Below are 19,989 nucleotides of genomic sequence, written 5' to 3' on the forward strand. Positions count from 1 at the left end.
GTCAATTTATTTTCACATTGTAGTGTACTTTTCTATTAATTTCTTTTTGTGCTTTTCTAATTTTGACTGATGCTACCGCTGCTGTTTCCTCGCTGCATCTATTTATGGCAGCATTTATTAAAACTTCACTATTAACATAAACATGGGGGGACTGAGCAGATAATGGAGGTGAGGTGGTTTTATTTTTATATCTACATTCTGTTTGCATGAAATGTGTCATACAAAAAAAAAAAGCCTGATTGATTGATGCTATGCTAACACCAAGCGTCTAAAACTATTTGGTTTCATGGACAAAATAACATATTAATAAAGTTCCTTGTTGACAGGCTGACTGTTGAATCCTACATGAGCTGAAAACACACGGATACAGCAGATTAAATTAATGTTTTAAGTTACAAACATCCTCAGGCAGCGTTTCTGGTAAATACTGAGGAGGAAGAGGAAACTGAAGCTGAGACAGACGAGCGTTTGATTAAACAGCCATCAAGTGGTCGTCTGTTTGCTAAATATTGTAAATACGTTTACAGGAGCGACGCTTTGTTTGCTTTGGTTTGTGTGATCTTCAGAAGTGAGCTGTTGGAAAAAAACGTAAATAAGAAATTCAAAACTTCCTAAATACAACAACTAGCCCTGTGTGATGCTAACCTGGGATCTTATTGTAGTTTTTATAAGGATGATGATGCAGAATAAAGCAGCAGCTGTTAGCTGGTGACAACCTGAAGTCTTTGTTTAGTGTCTAACGGGCGACTTTGTGCACTTTCAATGACAATAAAACAGATTCTGATCTAATTCTGGACTCGGGACAGGCACAAGGTGGCGCTACCATCTACAGGAACCGCCACGTAATTATAATTAATCCTAATTTTATTTGTGTAGCGCTTTTCAAAAACTCAAAGACGCTTTAAGAACAATAAAAGCAACTAATACAAAAGTAGACTAGCAGATAAAAACAACACAAGATGTAAATATGAAGGTTTAAGTGAGGAAAGCAGGTGAGTTTTTAGTTTGGATGTGAAAATGATCCCCCCAGGTTGGGTGCTTGGTCCTGGGGACGATCAGGAGGTTGATGGAGGGGTGGAGCATGAGGTAAGAGGGGGCCTGGTGATGGAGCGCTGTACAGGTGAGTAGGAGGGATGGGAAGCCAGTGAAGGGTTTGAAGGACGGGGTGATGTGGTCTTGGGAGCGGGTGTGGGTGAGGAGGCGGGCGGCAGAGTTTTGGGGATGTTGGTGGTGGAACCAGAAAGGATGCTGCTACAGTCGTCAATGCGTGATGTGATGAATGAGGGAGGGACAGATTGTAATTCAGCTTTCCTGTTTTTTCTGACAGCGTTGGTTCCAACAGCGACAAAACAAAGACAAAGAGCAGCTACTGGACATCCCAGATCTGTGTTCCTCCCTGAAACAGCTTCGACAGACACAGTCGGACTAAAGCGAGTTCCTGCAGTGAAAACAGCTTCCTCCCAGAACATATTGGGTCTTTTAGTAATATTTCCCTGATTAGGATGGAAACACAAAGCTGTGGCGCAGCATTCTGATGAAGCTAATTTGGTCTCTTTTTAAATAAATAATCCAACAAGGGCACGAGGGAAGGCTGAAATAAAATATAAATATGGAGATGGGAGGAGGAAAAAAATATGAAATTAAACTCCTGAAAGTTTACTTTTACCTCAGGAAGCATGAAAAATACAACCCGGTGTCTCTCCTCTGACATGCATGCAGTCCTGTAACATGAACGGGAGACTAAGAGCTCGTTAGTTAAGATCAGGTTTATTAAAAACGTTGAACCGTGTGACGCACAGTCGGTACAGCTGGAAACATGAGGGTGGGTTCTGCTCATAGGGCAGCAGCTGCATGTGTTGGCCAGTAGAGGGCAGTGTGTGTGTGTGTGTGTGTGTGTGTGTGTGTGTGTGTGTGTGTGTGTGTGTGTGTGTTAAACAATGTAAACACAAAACATCACATTATTCATTTAAGAAATCTAAGAGAACACATTCAAAAACATGAAGTTACACAGCAACAGGCTTTATATTTATATATATAAACACAAAACTATATTTCATTGATATAAGTGACGGGAGGCTTCATCTCTGCTGCGCTGCTGCTGCGTTGGTTGATTACACACTAATAGAGAGATTGTTTAGGTAAAGAATAGCTGCAGTTAGTTTTAATGCCACGCTGATTGATTGCTTTACTCTCTAAGGCACCAGAGCTTTTACTGATCAACAAATAAGTCCATCTTTTCACCATCTTCGCAGCACGTACAGATTGTGTATGAAAAAAAACAACAACTATAGCCTGTAGTTGCAGGAACCCCTGGGGGGCGACTAAGAGACTGCAGTGCTCATCTGTATTCCTGAGTAGAAGTGATGGAGGATCTCTGTGCTATTAAGAAAAACAATGGAGGTGTCTGTCCAAGACGTCGCTGTAATTAGAGGAGGATTATTTTTACTAGGAGGAGACAGGGAGCGAGACGTAGCGGTGATATGGAGCACCAGTGTATATGCCTGAGAAGTATTAAAAGAACTTTATGACCCTGTGAAGAATGGCTGGTTCTAGCTGCCCCTCCTTGAAGTCTCTACAGCAGATGCAAGACAGATGCCTTCCCTCAGCCTCCTGGAAACAGAGAGCACAAGAGGAAGTGGATCCTGTTAAACATTTGGTTCCAATAATACTGATACAGCCTCATTATTCCAGCCAAAAAAAGAAAAAAAAGCAGAAAAACGGCGAGGTGTGAATGACATAGAGGGCATTAATATGGGCGAGATGAGTCATGGGAGCGTACCGGTGGATCTGGAAACCACACACGTCCTCTTGCACTCCTCCTCCGTGTCGAAGCGGTTCTTGTTGCCGTTGCAGCCTCCGTACCAGAACTGAGCGCAGGCGTTGGCCTGCTTGTCGTAGTACCAGCGGATGTTGTAGTCCCGACACGTGCCCTGGTCCAGCACCAGGCCACAGCGGGGGTCCAGAGGCACCGTCTCTGCAGGGACACACACATGTCGGGTTACCACTTAATCCAGCTTCGTCGTGGTCGCTACTGCTCTGCTTCAGAAATAATTGGCTCCGTGTTCCTCACCTCGCTGCACACGGTTCTACTAGAAAAGGCCACGACTGTGTCACCTGCACTTTGAACACGCTGGACTGGAGCCTCCCTGGAGACTGAGCAGCTCCATCAGATCACATCAGAAGTGGAAGAAATATTCACATCTTTCACTTTAGTAAAAGAACCATTACAGCAATTTACAACTACGACATCCATCCATCCATCCATCATCTCTACACCGCGTGATCCTCACTAGGGGGGGTGGAGCCTATCCCAGCTGACTCAGGGTGAAGGCAGGTTCACCTGGACAGGTAACCAGTCTATCACAGGGCTACACTTAGAGACAGACAACCAAGCACACTCACATTCACACCTACGGACAATTTACAATCACCAATTAACCTCAGCATGTTTCTGGACTGTGGGAGGAAGAACCTGGAGAGAACCCACGCTGCACGGGGAGAACATGGAGACTCACTGGGACGTGAACCGGCGAAATTCTAGCTGCGAGGCGACGATGCTAACCACTGAGACACCGTGCAGCCCCGATTACTACATGACAAGCAAAAGTCCTGCATGAACCAGCACGAGCAGCAACATACAGGTGAAGTGTTGCAGTAGAAGTCCTGGTTTGCGTCCTCTGACTGACACACGACTACATGTGGCATCATTATGTCACCATCGGTTGCTGCTGGAGCCGCTTTACATTCAGTTTGATTTACAAAGACAGCAGATAAATCTAAACGTTGATGCCTGGATCTCAATCACACCAGCCGACGTATGAAAGTGTGACAGCATTTTATGATTTATTCAGCGTTTAAAACACTAAATTTCCTAATTATATATAATTAGTGGGATGAATGCGACCCCAGCCTGTGGCAGATGGATGTACCAACCGACGCAGGATGATGGATTCACCCAACGTTTTGCTGAAGCCGGCAATTATGACACAATGATTCTTAGCTACTCTGAGGACTGGTGGCGTGATTAACGGGAGAGGAAGGAGCTCTGGTACACAAATCTGTTTCCAGTTTCTCTCCAGTCCTTGATTTTTACTGAGCGATTGGATCATTGGAACGTTTCTGGAAATGAAACCATGTGAGAAGTTTAGAGGGGAAAAAAAAAAAAAGTCAGTGTTTAGTGAAGCTGTAAACAAAACATGTGAAACGTGTCAAGAGTCCACGGTCAGAAGAAACCCAGAAGGCTGGAAACCACCGATATGACCTGGAACTATCTGCTGTTTTAAACTCTTGGTTTATTATCCAGTAGAAAAGGCAATATTTGCATCTGAAGTTGAATGAGTAGCAGACAGTAGAAGTACACCAACTGAGCAAATGTACTTTGGTCATTTGCACCACTGCTGTTGGATCCCATGGTCCTGATTCTGACAACCTGTAAGGGAGGATCCACAGATTTCTCTCTTTCCACAGAAGGACCGAAGCCTCCAGAAGATTCAACAAACGAGTCTGCAGAGAGGAAGGGGCACGTTCCTCTCGCTCAGTTCACTCTTGTTCATTTAGGTCGTATTTAGCAAAGACGGTGATGTTTCAATGGGCCTTTGGTGTACACGAAGCTACAAGTCACCGAAAACAGTGTGCGACCATGTTTGCTATGTCCATATACTTGGACTGATGGTCAATATTTTCAAGTATTTCACTTGTTTCGTCCTCTAACACCACCTTCAGGAGCAGCTCCACTTCTGTCGGTCCAAACTAATGACCCTCGCGCCATTATCGTTGAAGTAAGAGGAAGTAATTTGTGCCATTCGTTGTTGTCTTTTTTCCAGGATTCTGACTGACTAGATGGCTTCTCATTATGCTTCCCCCTACAGGTTTGGCAGCTCATAGCAGCTCTTAACGACGAGTTTGTGTAAACTCAAATTTTTTGAAAACGATCTGGTGTGAACAATGTTATTCGTTTTTGTGAATACCGGCTACGTGTAGACATGAACTTAGACTAGGATTTGTTGTTGTTGTACTGATTTGCTTGGAGTCTTGTCATCACACAGGAGCTGTCCATCAGGAGAGATCACTGCCAGCTTTTAGGTCCTTTCCCAGAATCCTCCCTGATTGGACCAGACCTCAGATGACGGGTATATAAAGCCAGGAGAGGTAACAAATGGGTGGTTTTTGGGGGGATTTTCATTGAATAATTTTTCCAAACCTTTTCCCCAAACAAGACCTATAGCTGTATCTTGTTGGGATTATTGTTGTTTTGTTCATTTTTGTTGTTGTTGTTGTTGACCTGAGCTCAAAGCCTGCGTTCTGATCCTTCCTTCCACTACAACAAATACCTTCACTTCCGTCCATTAGCGGGAACATTTCTCAGGTTGCAGCATCCTGATTATTCTCAGCCACAATCTCCGAGCGTAACAACCCGTCTGCAGTTGTTCCTGAACGTTCAGTAACAACTACCGCTGAATAATAACTTGATTTCCGCTATAATCAAAGTTTGTTTTCATCCCAGCTCCTGATTGTTGCGTAAGAGGAAATAAAAATTGAGCACCGGTGATTGAGGGCAACGCTGCAGAGAAGCTGTCTTCACTGTTCACTGTTAGTGTAAGAATTCAGCCGTCTGACTTCAGGCTAACGGCAGATTGTTTTTTTTCTCGCTCATATGTGACAGAACAGCACAAATGATGTGGATCTTTTCTATGCTGATTGGGCCACTGTTGGTCGTGGTTGTAAATCACAAGCGGGTTGGGCTTTTTCAGTGTGAACAGCTGTATTTAAACACATGTGAATTAATGCAGCTTTACGTCACTGCAGCAGACGTCCTGCTATTTGGGAGAATATGTGTTCTAGTGAAGTCAGTCACAGCTGCTTATTTTCTAAACAATGAATCGATCAGTTGTTCCGTCTAAATGTGGCTCAGTGTTTCCCAAAACCCAAGATGACGTCCTCAGATGTCTGGTTTTGTCCACAGACAGTCGGTTTACTGTCACAGACGAGGAAGAACCCAGACAAAAGCAACACATTTAAGAAAATACGATCGGAGAATTGAGACTTTTATGATGAATAAATGCTCAATCCAGTGAAATAGTTGATAACTGATGGATTGACTGTTGCAGTTTAATCTGGGATCTGATATTGGCGGCTACGATGAAGCTAAAATCCTGTTTGACTTAGTCAGACCTGGAGGTTTGATTCATCCTGTTCCTGCATCACTCAGAGGAAACAGCTCCTTGTGGTTGTTGTCCTGTGTTGATGGTGCTTCTCTGAGATTACTGTACAACTATTGAATCTTGAAGGCCGCCCTGTTTTGTGACTGTGAGAGAAATTTTCTCTTGAGAAGAACCTTGCAAACACAAAAGCACAGCGGCGTGTTGGAGTGGATGTACCTTTGGGCAGAGCCGGCCTTGGTACAGGAACGTGCTGCACAGACACACTGGAGGACGACGTGGTTATATTTGTAGAGGATGAAGATGATGAGGAGCCTCGGCTGCTGGACGAGTCCACTCTGGACGTAGGGGGAGGACTGTAGTCCGAGGTGTTGCGGTTAAATGTGTCCCCGCGCTCGGTTCCCCAGGTTGTCGTTCCTGTGGTCGGCTGCTGCCGTCCTCCTCCCTGCTGAAGAAGGAAACAAGTGGTTGGAATGACGTTTGTGTGAAATACATGTGTCTGTGCTGTCGTGTTCCCTACTTGTGTTGTGCTGGAGCCTCTGCCGCCCTGCTGGGGGGTCTCCACCCGGCCTCCGTGGCTGTGAGTGCTGGCGCCAGTGTTGCCGCCGTTCTGTCGGCCGTTGTGTGCGTCCTGCTCGGTTACAGGCCTGTACCCATAGCCACCGATGGCGTAGTTCCCATTGAAGCCGTTCCTGTTGCCGTTGTAGCCATTGTTCCCGTTGTAGCCGTTAGTTATTCTGTTGTATATCAGGGCTCCGTTCTCGTCCTCACAGAACTGGCTCACCAACTTGGATTCCAGAGCTGAGACACAAAGAGGAGGACGTACAGGACGAAGTAAGTTAGTGCGCTTTAGCCAAAGGTTGCCCAGACACACACTGGGGGAATTCTTTAGAGACGGATGGATTTACATTAACACACACACACACACACACACACACACACACATACAGGACGAATTCTAACCATTTTTGTAGCATAACTTCCTCTAAAGCCATTATTTAAACCCCCAGAACCCATCTTTGTTTATCAAATGCATATATTCATAAGTTTTTAAAATGCCTTCGATGTAACCGTGTAAAGTCACATCTACCCTGTTGCTTCCTCTTTTTTTTTTAGCATACAAATAGTCAACATAGTTCACGGACAAATACACAGATATGAGTTAATCTTCACTTCCACACAGCCCTGAGGCCAAGTAGTACGTTGAAAAGAATATTTATATGAAAACCAGGTTGAATAGATGAATAAACTGTGCAGATGGATTCGACTTCCTGACCGCAGGCGATATTAAATAATAAATTATCAACATGTACAGAATGTTAGCTGCTTGTTTGAAAGCTGTTGACATGTAGTATTGCCAGTCCATGTGCTCAGTTTATTAATAACTCCCTTCCTAAACATGCACAGTTTAGTAATCTCTTCACATGGATTTGTATTTTTTGTCCCTGTAAATACCCACTGAGCTGTTCCTACCTGGCAGAGTGTTGAAGTCGTCGATGAGGAACATGTGCTCAGAGTCTGGGTCGGAGGCGATCAGGTTCAGCTCCCTCAGGAACTCGGCCTGCGTCGGGTCCGAGGTGTTCACGATCCCCAGAGCAAACATCTCAATGTTGGCAGCGTGTGCTTCTCGCACCGCGATGTCCAGCTTCACCGGCTCCCGCTTGTCCGTCTGCCCGTCGGTGATCACGATGGCCACTTTGCTGACGCCCACCCGTGAGCTGTAGAAGGCCTCCTGCGTGGCTTTGCGGATGGCCGTGCCGGTGTAGGTGCCTTCCCCCATGTATGGGATGTTCCTGATGGCCTGCTTGATGTCCTGCTTGGTGACATAGCGGGCCAAGTTGAACACCAGTCTCACCTCCAGGCTGTAGAGGACCAGGCCGATCCTGGTGGCGTTGCGGCCCACCGTCACTCGGTCCACCAGGGCGTTCACAAAGTCCTTGATGATCTCAAAGTTCTCTGGGCCCACGCTCTCTGAGCTGTCAATGACAAACACCAGCTCCATAGGCCTCTCCTTACACTTGATCCCACATCCTGGAATCACATCACACCAACACATGAGATCATGGCTGAAATGTCACATTGACGAGGTTCAGCCTGGAATCGGATCTAACGGTTAGCAGATAAGACGAGACAGTTGCTTAGATTGAGAAACGTAATCGTCTCCTATAACATTTAGTCAATACTTAGAAGTGAAATAAATACGGCAAAGATCAGAAGATACTTTACCACAGATCTCTTTGATCATTCGGATGATGTCCTCTCTCTGAAACGAATACATCGATACAAGATCAGCACATAGACGGGAGAAGTAAGCGATGAAAACGTAGATGAAAAGAACAAATACTCACAGTGAGGCCTGCTTCACCTTTGATACCTTGCCGACCCTGTGTGGACCCGAAGATTAAATGGAGACAAAAAATATCCTTAAAGTGCCATCACTAATGTTGGGTTGAGTAGCACATGTTTCTATTTAATCCTTTACACTAACTATGAAGGTTTAAGCTCTGACAAAGCAGGACACAACAAATCAACACATAAAAACATCAGCAGTGTCACTCACAGGCTGCCCGGGGATCCCAGAGTCTCCCATGTCTCCTTTGATTCCCTTCAGCCCCCTCTCCCCCGCTGAGCCTCGGTCACCCTGTTTGCACATCACATGACAAATCATCAGCGACCACAACATCACGAAACGCTCACATCCTCATATGACGACATAGTGACTGACTTTAGCTCCAGGAAAGCCTTCTCCAGGCAGCCCCCTCGGCCCTGCCACGCCCTGGGACCCCTGCTCGCCCTGAATCAAGCACAGACATCAGCAGTGTTGTTAAAGCAAACCGATGCAGACACAGGTATTTAACTTATATACTCTTCATGAGATTGCTGAGACATAAAAAACAACAAGACCTGTTAGACTACATTCACAGATTTCTATAGGCAGGACTACAAATCATAACCTACCTTTGGTCCTTGAACTCCTTGTCCTTGTGGCCCTGTTGGCCCCGGTGGACCAGGTCGCCCTGGGTTACCCTGCGAGTCAAAGGAACTTTATTTGTATAGCATCTTCCATCAGCAGCTCAATTCATAGAGCTTCACATGTGACACCAAACAGCCAAGCTGAATGTTGTGGAGTGGCTCCGTCCTGCCCTTGATCCAGCTGAGAAGTTGTGGCTGGATATGAAAAGAAGTGTTCACTCATGATCCCTGTTCAACGTGTTGACAGAGCTGGAGCAGCTTCGCAAATAAGAATTGAAAAAAAAAAATGTCCAGATGTGCAAGACCGATTGAGACCGACCCACACAGGCCAAAGGTGCATCTCATAAACACTGACTTGAAGGAGGTGAACGCTCGTGCAATCACTTAATTCAGGTTTTATACTTCTATTTATTTGACATTACTTTGCAGAAATCTGGTTTCAGTTTGACATGAAAGAGCCTCATTAAAATGACCATTAGTCAATGTTGGAAAGCAGTAAAAAGAACACTTTCAAGGGGAGAGAATACCTATAATAGGTGCTATTTATATATATGTAGGGCTAATCTGGCCTGTTGCAGACACCTGTGAAACCCCTGAGAGTCGGCCAGCTCTATTAGAAGACCATTAAAGTTTATTTTAACTCCAATGAGCTCAGTTCTTGCAAACAGGTTTGTTAACAGGTGAGAGCTGCAGGTATGTGGCTGCCTTAAAGGTGAGAGGGTGCTGGAGAAAACATAAAGCGACATTATGAAATACTGAACTGTTATTAATATGAATCGTTTCGCTCTGATATGTTGTTGTTCCTAAAAGCTTCCTGCTTGACCTTTGATAAAACCAAATTAAAGAAGAAATGAATTCATGAAAACATCTGGAGTCCTGATGAACTGACATACAAATCTATTAATTACTGGAATAGATTTCCAGAGTGACTAAACTTCATAATGTGGACAATATAATCCAGGCATGTATGACACACGTGTGTAATCTTTAATTCAGCTTTAAGCGGATTTATAATGAATAATCTGCTCCAAGGTTATCTCTTCTATAAAACTAACTCATGAGTGTCTGACATCCTCTTCTCTGCAGCGTGGATGAATCCTGATGTCTGTCAATGTGATCTGCTTCCACATTTCTTTTTTGTGGGGGGGAGGGATTTGACAGCTTTCGTTGAGTCCTCAATTAAATCTTGCCTACGCTGCATGACTGCGACAGCGCTCGGACCTGCAGAAACACTGGTCTGAAGCCTGCGGGGAGCCTGGATGTGATATGTGAGGACATATGGGCCGCTGGGTGTTGTCTCGGCGCAGCCTGTTAGGCCAAGTGTTTCTCATCAGACACATATGTCTGTGGAGATTCACACTCTGCACCCATGTGTCAGAGTGCTGAGGGGAAAATCGTGATAAATACCCTGAACAAACGAACTGGCAGCCTTTGACTATCAGACCTCTGTGGGGGGCATGTTTGCACACAAGACGAAGAACTTTTTTCTTCATCTATAAATCTTTAGAGAATACGACCCAATCAAGCCCATCTGCTGGTATGTCACATAAAATTAAGACGAGCTCCCTGCGTAAGTAAACACCTTCGAATGTCGTCCTTGACTCATGTTTGCAAAAGCAGAACACAGTCGCTGTGTTTTACGAGCTAAACAACACAGATTAAGAGTCAAATTGGATGTCGTTTTAGTCAGAAATAATCACAAATCTGAAAACAGTAACGGTTTGAATTTACCAGCGGTCCTTGAAGGCCTTCGCCTGGAGGTCCTGGTAAACCAGGCAGCCCTCGGAAACCAATATCTCCCTGCGAAGACAGAAACCCAGCGAGGACATGTGAACATTTGGAGCACAGCAATTTACAATCCATCAAACAAATGAACTCCTGGGCAAAATGCTGTTTCCTTTAATTAACTTCCCCAAAACAAATGACCTCATCTTCCACTGGGGAGATGCTCTGACTCATCTTCAGTGGAGATTTTAACGCTGCTTTGAAAGCGATGTGACCAGTGATTGGTTCGGCCAAATTTTAACAACAGAGAAAACATTTAGCAAAAAACAACAACTGTGAACCATATCTGTACCATATTAGGTTACACAGGAGTCCAATCTGGTTTTAGAACACGTTAATTATAAAATGCTAAAATGCTACATGCTAAAAGCTAAACGCTGAACATTTCAAAGGATATACATTTATTTGCACACATAACCAAACTTCCACTAATGCTGCAGCTCTAGAACAGAGAGAGACATCACTTTTGTTTTTTAGTTTTTTTTGCCACAAACATCCACTTTTATCTTACAGCTTTACATTCCCACCTTTGGTCCAGGGATGCCCAGTCCTTCCGGTCCAGGTTCTCCTTGGAGTCCGGGCAGACCAGGAGGACCCTGAACAACACAGGACACGAAGGTAAAACAGTGGAGATGCAGAAATACTGTAGAACAACATCAGCGAGAAAGTGTTTTGGTGCAACCAGCAGTAATCACACAATCCAAACGATAAGAAGTGGAAAATAAACACAATATTAAACACACACACTAGTGAGGATGAAGTGGTGCACAGATAGTGGATGGATTAATGAGTTAATTAGGTGTAAGTTCCATGGCAGCAAAGGATAAAATGGTTACTGAGTCTACTTGTGCTGCATGTTGGCGGATTGCAGCAGCAGTAATGTGACTCTATGGACGGGGGGGGAGGCCTAACCCTGCACAGATGAGAAAGGTCACTCAAGGTCACAATGTTGCTGCATACCTGGATGACACCCCGTCCATCTGTGACCATTTTTGAACAACATATACAGTTTGCTCCTGGTCTTGGTTAAGGAAAACATGTTCAGGAGACGTGCAAAGGCCAACTACTGCAACTTTTGGTCATAAAAGTCTCACTGATTGATGGATGGCTGGAACCGATGGGCAGAACGTGGAAGACAAAAGGCAGAAGGACGGACGTACAGATTTATGAGTGGAAAGATGAGCAGTGTATAAATCAGTTCCTCACCATGGGGCCAGGATAACCATCTCCTTTGGGACCAAATGGCCCTGCAGGGCCCGAGTCTCCTCGATCACCCTACAGAAGACAGACACATAGACGTGGATTTAAGAGGACACACGTGCTTTCTGTTCGGTTGCCTGCTTCTGTATTGTAACTATTTTGCAAATTTCTTAAAACATGGGAAGGTTAAAACACATGCTGCAGCTGAAATCCTGAACCGACGCTGGCGTCAGGACAGGATGTGGGGAACAGTTGTGCTTCCCCTTCTCTGACATCTTCTCAGTTCTTTGTAAATGTTGGGAAATGGCTTTTCTGATGAAAGCGTGCGCCATGTGCTGCTGGATCTGCCTCCCATTACGCTCATTTGATAATTGATTTTCCAAACATAGACCGCTCAGCTGTGACAACATGTTTGCACTTGTTTATTAAAGATCTGAAGCCGTGTGTGTTTCTCCAGGCAGGCGTCCAGGACGAACACAATCAGCGTTACCTTTGGACCAGGAAGTCCGTAGCCAGTCTCCCCGATCGGACCAGGAGGACCGCTCGGGCCAACGTCTCCCTAGAAAACAAAGCATTTAAATGAAGCGGTGGTGGGATGTAATTCTGCACTTAGTTTGGAGTAATTTCCCTCCAGTTATGCCACTTTATGCTTCTACTTCACTCCGTTCCAGAGGGAAATACTGCATAACACATTTATTTACCCGCTGTAGCCACCAGTGAGTCTGCAGATTGTTTTCCTTCTAAACGTCTCACAGTTTCCTTTATATAAATTTTCCAATTATCCTCAGCAAATATCAGCAAAAATTAGAGGACTGATTTGTGCATCAGAACTTTACTTTTTCTTCTTTCCTGTTCCATTAGTCGTGTTAGGAGGCCTCACATTCATTAAGTACTTTGAACCAGCTCCTCCTGCTACAACCTGCTGCTGATGCTTCACCATCTAATAATACATCAGCCAGAGAGGCCAGACCAGGACATTTATACTGATACCTCAACTACATTCTGCTGCTAATACTTGCATTTTGGGGTCACTATGACAAGAACCTATGGTGACTATACTGCCATGGAAACTGAACTTTGGGCCTCAGTCACATCCTCCACCCTCCCTGCTGCCTCTGGGTTAATCCAGGTTAATCCTATAGCAAGAATTTGATTATAAATAGTTGAAAATGTGCATCATTAAAGCATAATATGGACAGAAATCAAGTTAAAGACAATAAAACTAGGGTCAACACTGGACTTCTGAATGAGAAAATAATGCAGCAGCCACTTTAAAGCAGAAAAAACAACATTCATCTTACCAATGAACAGCTGATTGCATTGGATTAGACAGTCACTTGTTGCTGCTATAAGTGAGCTATTGCTGGACCATATTCCAGCACTGTTCAGACTTTACGGTTGCACATTTGCATACCAGTGTGTAGTTAACAATCGCTGTCACAATATTTGACTGTCGCTACATGATTATGGTTGTCAAATGAAGGCACAGTAATGATAATATTCAGACATCAATCAAATATTGAACCACTTCTTTTATACGTGCAGATCTACCGTCTCTCATCCGTCGTCTCCACCAACATGCTTTTGTCACACTGTGGTTGTAGCTGGTTAATGGGTTTTCTTCTTTTTTCCATTTTATGGTAGATGTGTATCAACCACAGAGACACTAGTGCTGGATTATTTACTTCTATGTATGATATGTGTGTTATTAGCACAATATCAACATTTAATTTTTGACATATCTTTGTTATTATCAGTACCACGATGCCCAGGATGGTTTGGGGCATCTCCACAGTGCAGCTGGTCGTTATCATCAGTAATTTACTTGTAAAAAGCCAACAAGGTGTTGCTATGTTTACGTCGTACGTTTAAGTTTTGCTGCAGAAGTCGAGCCTCTAACCTGGCTGCAGTGCAACGTGACGTCACTGCTGGAAGACTTCAAATGTTCAACCAAACGGGGACTCAAGTCAAAGATCTGAGTGCTACTTTAACCGCTGCTGACGTCCCATCACTGTGAATTCACTGATCACTGTCTCCACTGTCTTCATATATTTGACTCTAAAGCAGCTGTTTAAAAAAATCCAGTTTTCTTTTGACAAAAAATAATCACATCTTTGGCAATGATCTAAATAATCCTTACTTCTTTCATAAAAACATGTAGGAAACATAACAGGGTTTCATCGTTTTATTGGGTAACTTGGTAGAAATGAGAACCGTTACCTTGGGCCCATTGACGAAGCGTCCTGGTGGACCAGGAGAACCCGATCTGCCTTGTGCCCCTGGTTCTCCCTGATGAAAACGAATACAAACCAAGTGGTTAAAGTCGTAGGTAATCTTTCCTCATCATCCCCAACATTTATTCACACCCACAAGGCCACAGACAAGGCTTCAGCTGCTGACCTTTGGTCCCGAGGGTCCGGCGATGCCAGGTGGACCAGTCAGCCCTCGTATTCCTCTCTGGCCTTGGTCACCCTTTAGAGTCACATTAGAATACAGTCAAAGATCCAACAGCTGTGACCTACTCAGTTATCACTTATTACATTCAGGTCAGAAAAGGCCGACCGCAGGACATGAAAACAAAGTGATCAGGAAACGTTGCTGGTCGTCACCTTTTCGCCCTGGGTGCCGAGTCCAGGTGCCCCCTCGGGTCCCCTGAGGCCGACAGCTCCCGGCTCGCCCTGAACACACACAGAACCGTACACATGCTGACTGCCTGTGATCGCTTACAGAGGAGTGACACTGGTGCAAACAACCTTCAGACTACCTTCTGTCCAGGCGCTCCGTCCTCCCCCGGCAGCCCCGGTAAACCCGACATCCCTTGTGATCCCGGCTCACCCTGACGAGTGATGTGTAGATTAGTGTCAGTTTATGGAGGGAGGACTTTACATTACATGGATGTGGGTTTTTACTAAAGACCAACCTTAGCTCCAGGGTCTCCAGCCCCTCTTTCTCCTGGGGCGCCAACCTCACCCGGCAGCCCCTGGTCACCCTGTAAGACAGCAAGTCATCGTAAGAAGAAGAAGACGAAGACAAAGAAGAAGACAAAGAAGAAGACGAAGAAGACGACGTATGTATCTCACAACAACTTGCTCCACTATACACCGTTTGTGTTTTGCACAAAGGACTGAACAGTTTTATGTTGTTGACAGGATCTGAACGGGATATTTGTGGTAAATTTTTATACGAAACACAGAGAATGACATTTTTATCACCATTTTCCAGATGAAACTGTGCATCACATATGATGAACTCAAGGACTGTTGGGAAGCAGAAAATCCAGCAGTGCTGCATTCTTACAGTTTCTGGCTGACAAATGGGGTCATTTGGTGATTTTTTTTAAAGATAACATGCTTCAGTCGGGAAAGGTTAATGGCTAGCTTGCAGGCTGCTGCAATTCATCAAAAAGCCAAGCGAGCAGTCGCTGCGTTATATCAGCTGCTGGTCTCACCTGGTTTGCATGGACACGTGAAAGTCAGTTTGTGGTGTGACCACTGCATCACTGTGGGCCTTATTTGCATCAGATCTTCATTATTCACCGTCATGTACAAACCTTGGGTCCGATCAGGCCCTCCCCTGGTGGGCCTCTGCTCCCTGGTGGCCCTCTGGGACCCTCTGTGCCCTGCAAGGATAAATAAGTGTGGGAATAAAAAAGAAGGCTTCTTTTAAAACGTTGAAAAGTGGATGGTTGAGGAGCTGTTAAGGTCCAGTTTGTTATCCTGCTAACGTCTTCATATGGTGTTTTAATAGGATGTGCAGAACCTAGAATCATGTTTTGATAGTAATTAACTTGTGTTTCTGTGTCAGTGAAGTGATATCTGGCTCAGCTCTCATCAGGAAACATTCTCCACTGATGCCGTGCCAAAACATGCACAGTTATGGAGCCTGTTGCTTGAATTACGACCCCTGATCAGTCAGGCCGACCTCATACATCACCGGCATCATCTAATGTAATTGCTGTTTTGGTTATTTGAAATTACCGACCAAGGCAGAAAGTATGAAAGCAAAAAGCTGGTGCTTCTTCCCAGTTTAACTGTCTTCAGCTGTAGCCTTCAATTTAGTTGTAATAGCAGTAATTTAGTAGCTCTGTGTTCAACCGGGCTGCGATTGAGCCGTCATGCTAACCGTTGTGAGGCTGTACTTCAGCACGGAGGTGGTTTAAGGTGAATGCTAATGCCAGTATGCTAACATGCAGGTATTAGCAAGAACACTGTCCACTCTGGTCACCGTCTTAGCTTAGCATGTTAGCATTTTAGCATTAGCTACCAAATGCTAAACACACAACACAGCTACGGAGGGTTAGGAGTGACATTAGTTTGGTAGGCCAAGATGATTATAATTTATTCTATGAGGGACATGTGTGTCATCTTTCATGGCAACCAATCCAGTACTTCTGGTGTTATTTCAGACTTTAGTTTGAGGTGCTTTGGGGGCATTTCAGTTCTTGATAGATGTAGAGTAAATGTCTTCTGCTCTCCGTGATGATTTTGGACCAGTATTGCTGCTCGAATCTGGAAAAAATCTCCTCCAAATCCCTTCACACAACTCACAGTGCGCTGAATCTTGAACATGTCTGTCCGTTAATGCGACTGTGTGCAGGTCAGACTTGAGCCATGTTGGACGTTAGATGGTCCAAGCCAGTGAGATCGCTGTGGTGACTTTAATGGAAAAGCTAACGGTCAGATTTAAGCGGTGCATGTCTGAAATTGGTCAGAAGGAGTTTCCATTTATCTAGAGTTTCATTTAGAAATTTCACAATTCTTCATGCATTGCCTTGTTACGTTAAAAACTATGCCGACTATGACGCTTACATTCAGCTGAGAATCCGAACTTGAAAACCTATTGTTGTGTAACTTGAAGTCTTGTACTTGCCTTCTCGCCCTGTATGCCGACTCCTTGGATGCCGAGGGGCCCTGGAAGACCTGGAGGGCCAAAGTCCCCCTACAGGTGCAGGTAAGAATAGACATTAATGATGACAGCATATACGTTATAGTATGATCATATTGAAATGCCAGCTTGATTTACTGCACGTGGAAAGCACCCACCTATAAAAGAGTTTGCCAAGAACCTTTGCATTTCCTTTTGTAATGAACATATACGGTTTTACTGCATCGCACGAGTCCGTTCACGCAGTTAAATCTTTTTATATACATAACTTGATGACATTTTGCATTTTATTTACCGTCTTCCATCCGTTACATGCAACCCTGACATCACATGTGGATGCACAGAAAGCCCTGCAGGCACAGGTTTGTCATTACTACATGAAAACAGAGCAATTATCGGTGACGAACTTCACCACAAGGCTGCACTAAAACTGTCAGCAAGATCTGTGACAGGAGCACCCACGTAAAGCTCCGTGTTTTCAAAGGCCTGTGTTTTCGGTGGTGAATGATTTCAATAAACGCCAAATGTTAACGTCGCATTCCACGGATGTGAGGTATATTATGTAATGTTAAAAGTCTTTTAAAAATCAATGCAGCGTTTCCGAGTTGTGTCCCCGTCTGTGTCTGTGAGCTAGAAGACTGCCAGATGGCTGCAAACACATCCTGAAAGATAAAAACCTTCGTGTCTATGTCTGACGGTGCCAGTGAAAAGATAACTTTCCCACATTCATCAGGCGAAACCATGAAGCTGCTCTCCTCCTACACTATCCAAGCTTTAACCTTGATTCATCACCTGTAGACTGTGACCTCCTATATAACACCGCGCTGAATGCATTCATCTGTGGATCTGCCAACTCTTGGCCTTTTTCGCAACAGGATTCTGGCTTTCTCTTCATGCCTGTGTGAAGGCTTTTCAGCCGGGCGCCTTATTTACAGCCTCTCTGTCCTCTACCTTGTCTCCTTTGATTCCAGCGCCCGGCTGTCCTCTGGGCCCCCGTGGCCCCTCCAGTCCTCGCTCTCCCTGTGAAGGCAGAAGGAGAAGTCATTGCATTTTGACTCTTGAAATATTGGTTTAATGTATGACAGCAATGGCAAAGTGAGAACATATGCAGCACAGCAGAAAACGTCTCTTTAACGGTCTCTTTGATAAAAGCTGCAAAAAGGACAGGTCGGAGGAAGGCAAAATCTGATTTTACTCTCACATAATCTGATATCCACATAAATCACAGAAAACCAAATGTTGCACAACACTGTAGTCAAGGCGTGGGGGGTTGAGGATCCGACTGAAGTCTGGTGAAAAGAAATATGAAGTTCTAGTTTATGTTGACGTCTCCATTTCAAGCTTCGTGTGACGTAAAGCAGACAGAAACGCTTTACTGTCATATGGTTTCACTACAGAAACCAACAAACGCGTTGAAGTCACTGCGAGTTATTTGAAGTTTCAAATCCGACTTCTGAGACGCCTCCAAATGTTTTCCTGCTTGTTATTTTCTCTCAGACTTTTACTGTATAACCCGATTGATTTATCTGTATCAGCCAGTCATTAGACGGCTGTTTGAACATTCCTCTTCTCTCTCTGGAACGCCAGTTACATATGAGTGATTTGTGGCGTCATGTATAGGGGACTTCATCGCCTCATACAGTCAAACTGCATGCGAGCGCGATGTGGACGCACCTCTGGAGCGCTCAGCTGGAAACGTCTGTTGTAGCTCTGGGCTAAACATCAGTGCGCCAACATGCTCACAATGAAGCAGGTAGCAGGGTTTAGCATGTTTAGCATGCTTTCCTCGTCCATGTGACGTAAATTCTGTTGCCTAACCGAGGCTGCAATGACAGATTCTGGCATGTGGCCCAAATGTTTTGACCATGTGGACCGTGTGCACATGCTGCAGGAAAACATTTCTATGTAGTATGAAGAGTCCATACGAGGGATTTCTCCTACATGTTTAGAATTTATCACTAAAACAACTGAAGAAGTAGCTGCAGGACTTTGGGGGTGCTTTGATTTGAAGCTCCACACTTTCCAGCCACAGAGCTCAGACATGATGAGACGTTCTAAACTCTGCACAAGTCTTGTTGGGAAACTGCTGAACGCACCTCAGAAATAATCCCACTGACACTGATACAGTCTGATCTGCAACCAGCTGCTATAGGGTTGGGTTTGGTTAAACCGTCTCGATGCCTTCACCTGCTTTGTCCGGCAGTTTGGGGTGGGTAGCCAAAGGAAATGCACCACGTTTGTCATGGTTTGTGCCACATTATTTCCCCGCGGAGGTTTGGTTTTCGATTTTCTCCGTTTGGTTTGGGTTTGTGCTCTTGACTAGAGATCGTGGTCTCCTTTTGGGCATCTGTGTCTGAATTTTGTCTTGTGGTTGATTAATACACTTTTCTGGTCACGTTGTCTCGGTTAGTGCCATATTGTTTCCCAGAGGGGGTTTTGGTTTCTGACTTTTTCTGTTCCGTTTGGGTTTGTGCTCTTGAATGAAGATCGTGATCTCCTTTTGGGCCTCTGCCTTCAGACTCGGTCCCGTTTTTCTTTGGTGGTTGATTGATACGTTTCTTTTAGTTCCGTTGTCTTGGTTGGTGTCACACATTTTTCCCCGAGGGGTTTGGTTTCTGATTTTTTCCGCTAGGGTTAGGAAGAGGTTAGGGTTGGGAAAAGGTCACGATCTTTCACTGTCTGCTTTCAGCGTCTGTTACGTTATCGTTATTGGCTTTGCAGGTCATAATTTTTGCCTTGTTGATTCATTCATCAGACAGTGATGGCTCAGTCTGGACCAACAACCCAACACTTTACCAACCTAGAGCTGCATGTGTGGCAAAAAATAACATAAGTTTGGCATTTTGCAAAGTCACCCTCTACTGTTGTCACATTCAGATATTCATGTTTAAAGAGCTGTGCAGCATCCCTCATTTCTTCTTTCTCTGGTATGTTAATTTATTCATGCATGAATAAGCTGTAGGAGTTTCACAATATTTGGACATATTGG

General features: G+C 44.6%; 1 protein-coding gene across 1 annotated transcript in view; it reads right to left on the reverse strand.

The window, feature by feature from the left end:
• Positions 1-1,748: 1,748 nt before the first annotated feature.
• The window catches only part of LOC103354592 (collagen alpha-1(XXVIII) chain-like), a 35,147-nt gene continuing 16,906 nt past the window's right edge, over positions 1,749-19,989 (reverse strand). The window contains exons 15-36 of the mRNA XM_008278026.1: positions 17,952-18,020; positions 16,986-17,054; positions 15,667-15,735; positions 15,037-15,105; positions 14,881-14,952; positions 14,726-14,794; positions 14,517-14,588; positions 14,337-14,405; positions 12,607-12,675; positions 12,123-12,191; positions 11,444-11,512; positions 10,863-10,931; positions 9,117-9,185; positions 8,884-8,952; positions 8,719-8,799; positions 8,507-8,542; positions 8,385-8,421; positions 7,632-8,189; positions 6,679-6,959; positions 6,378-6,606; positions 2,780-2,974; positions 1,749-2,610 (exon numbers count right to left, since the gene is read on the reverse strand). Of these exons, the coding sequence (XP_008276248.1) occupies positions 2,603-2,610; positions 2,780-2,974; positions 6,378-6,606; positions 6,679-6,959; positions 7,632-8,189; positions 8,385-8,421; positions 8,507-8,542; positions 8,719-8,799; positions 8,884-8,952; positions 9,117-9,185; positions 10,863-10,931; positions 11,444-11,512; positions 12,123-12,191; positions 12,607-12,675; positions 14,337-14,405; positions 14,517-14,588; positions 14,726-14,794; positions 14,881-14,952; positions 15,037-15,105; positions 15,667-15,735; positions 16,986-17,054; positions 17,952-18,020 (2,397 nt within the window). The 3' untranslated portion in view covers positions 1,749-2,602. The remainder of the gene's footprint in view (positions 2,611-2,779; positions 2,975-6,377; positions 6,607-6,678; positions 6,960-7,631; positions 8,190-8,384; positions 8,422-8,506; positions 8,543-8,718; positions 8,800-8,883; positions 8,953-9,116; positions 9,186-10,862; positions 10,932-11,443; positions 11,513-12,122; positions 12,192-12,606; positions 12,676-14,336; positions 14,406-14,516; positions 14,589-14,725; positions 14,795-14,880; positions 14,953-15,036; positions 15,106-15,666; positions 15,736-16,985; positions 17,055-17,951; positions 18,021-19,989) is intronic.

Source organism: Stegastes partitus, unplaced genomic scaffold (assembly GCF_000690725.1).
Source record: "Stegastes partitus isolate 25-593 unplaced genomic scaffold, Stegastes_partitus-1.0.2 Scaffold113, whole genome shotgun sequence".
NCBI lineage: Eukaryota > Metazoa > Chordata > Actinopteri > Pomacentridae > Stegastes > Stegastes partitus.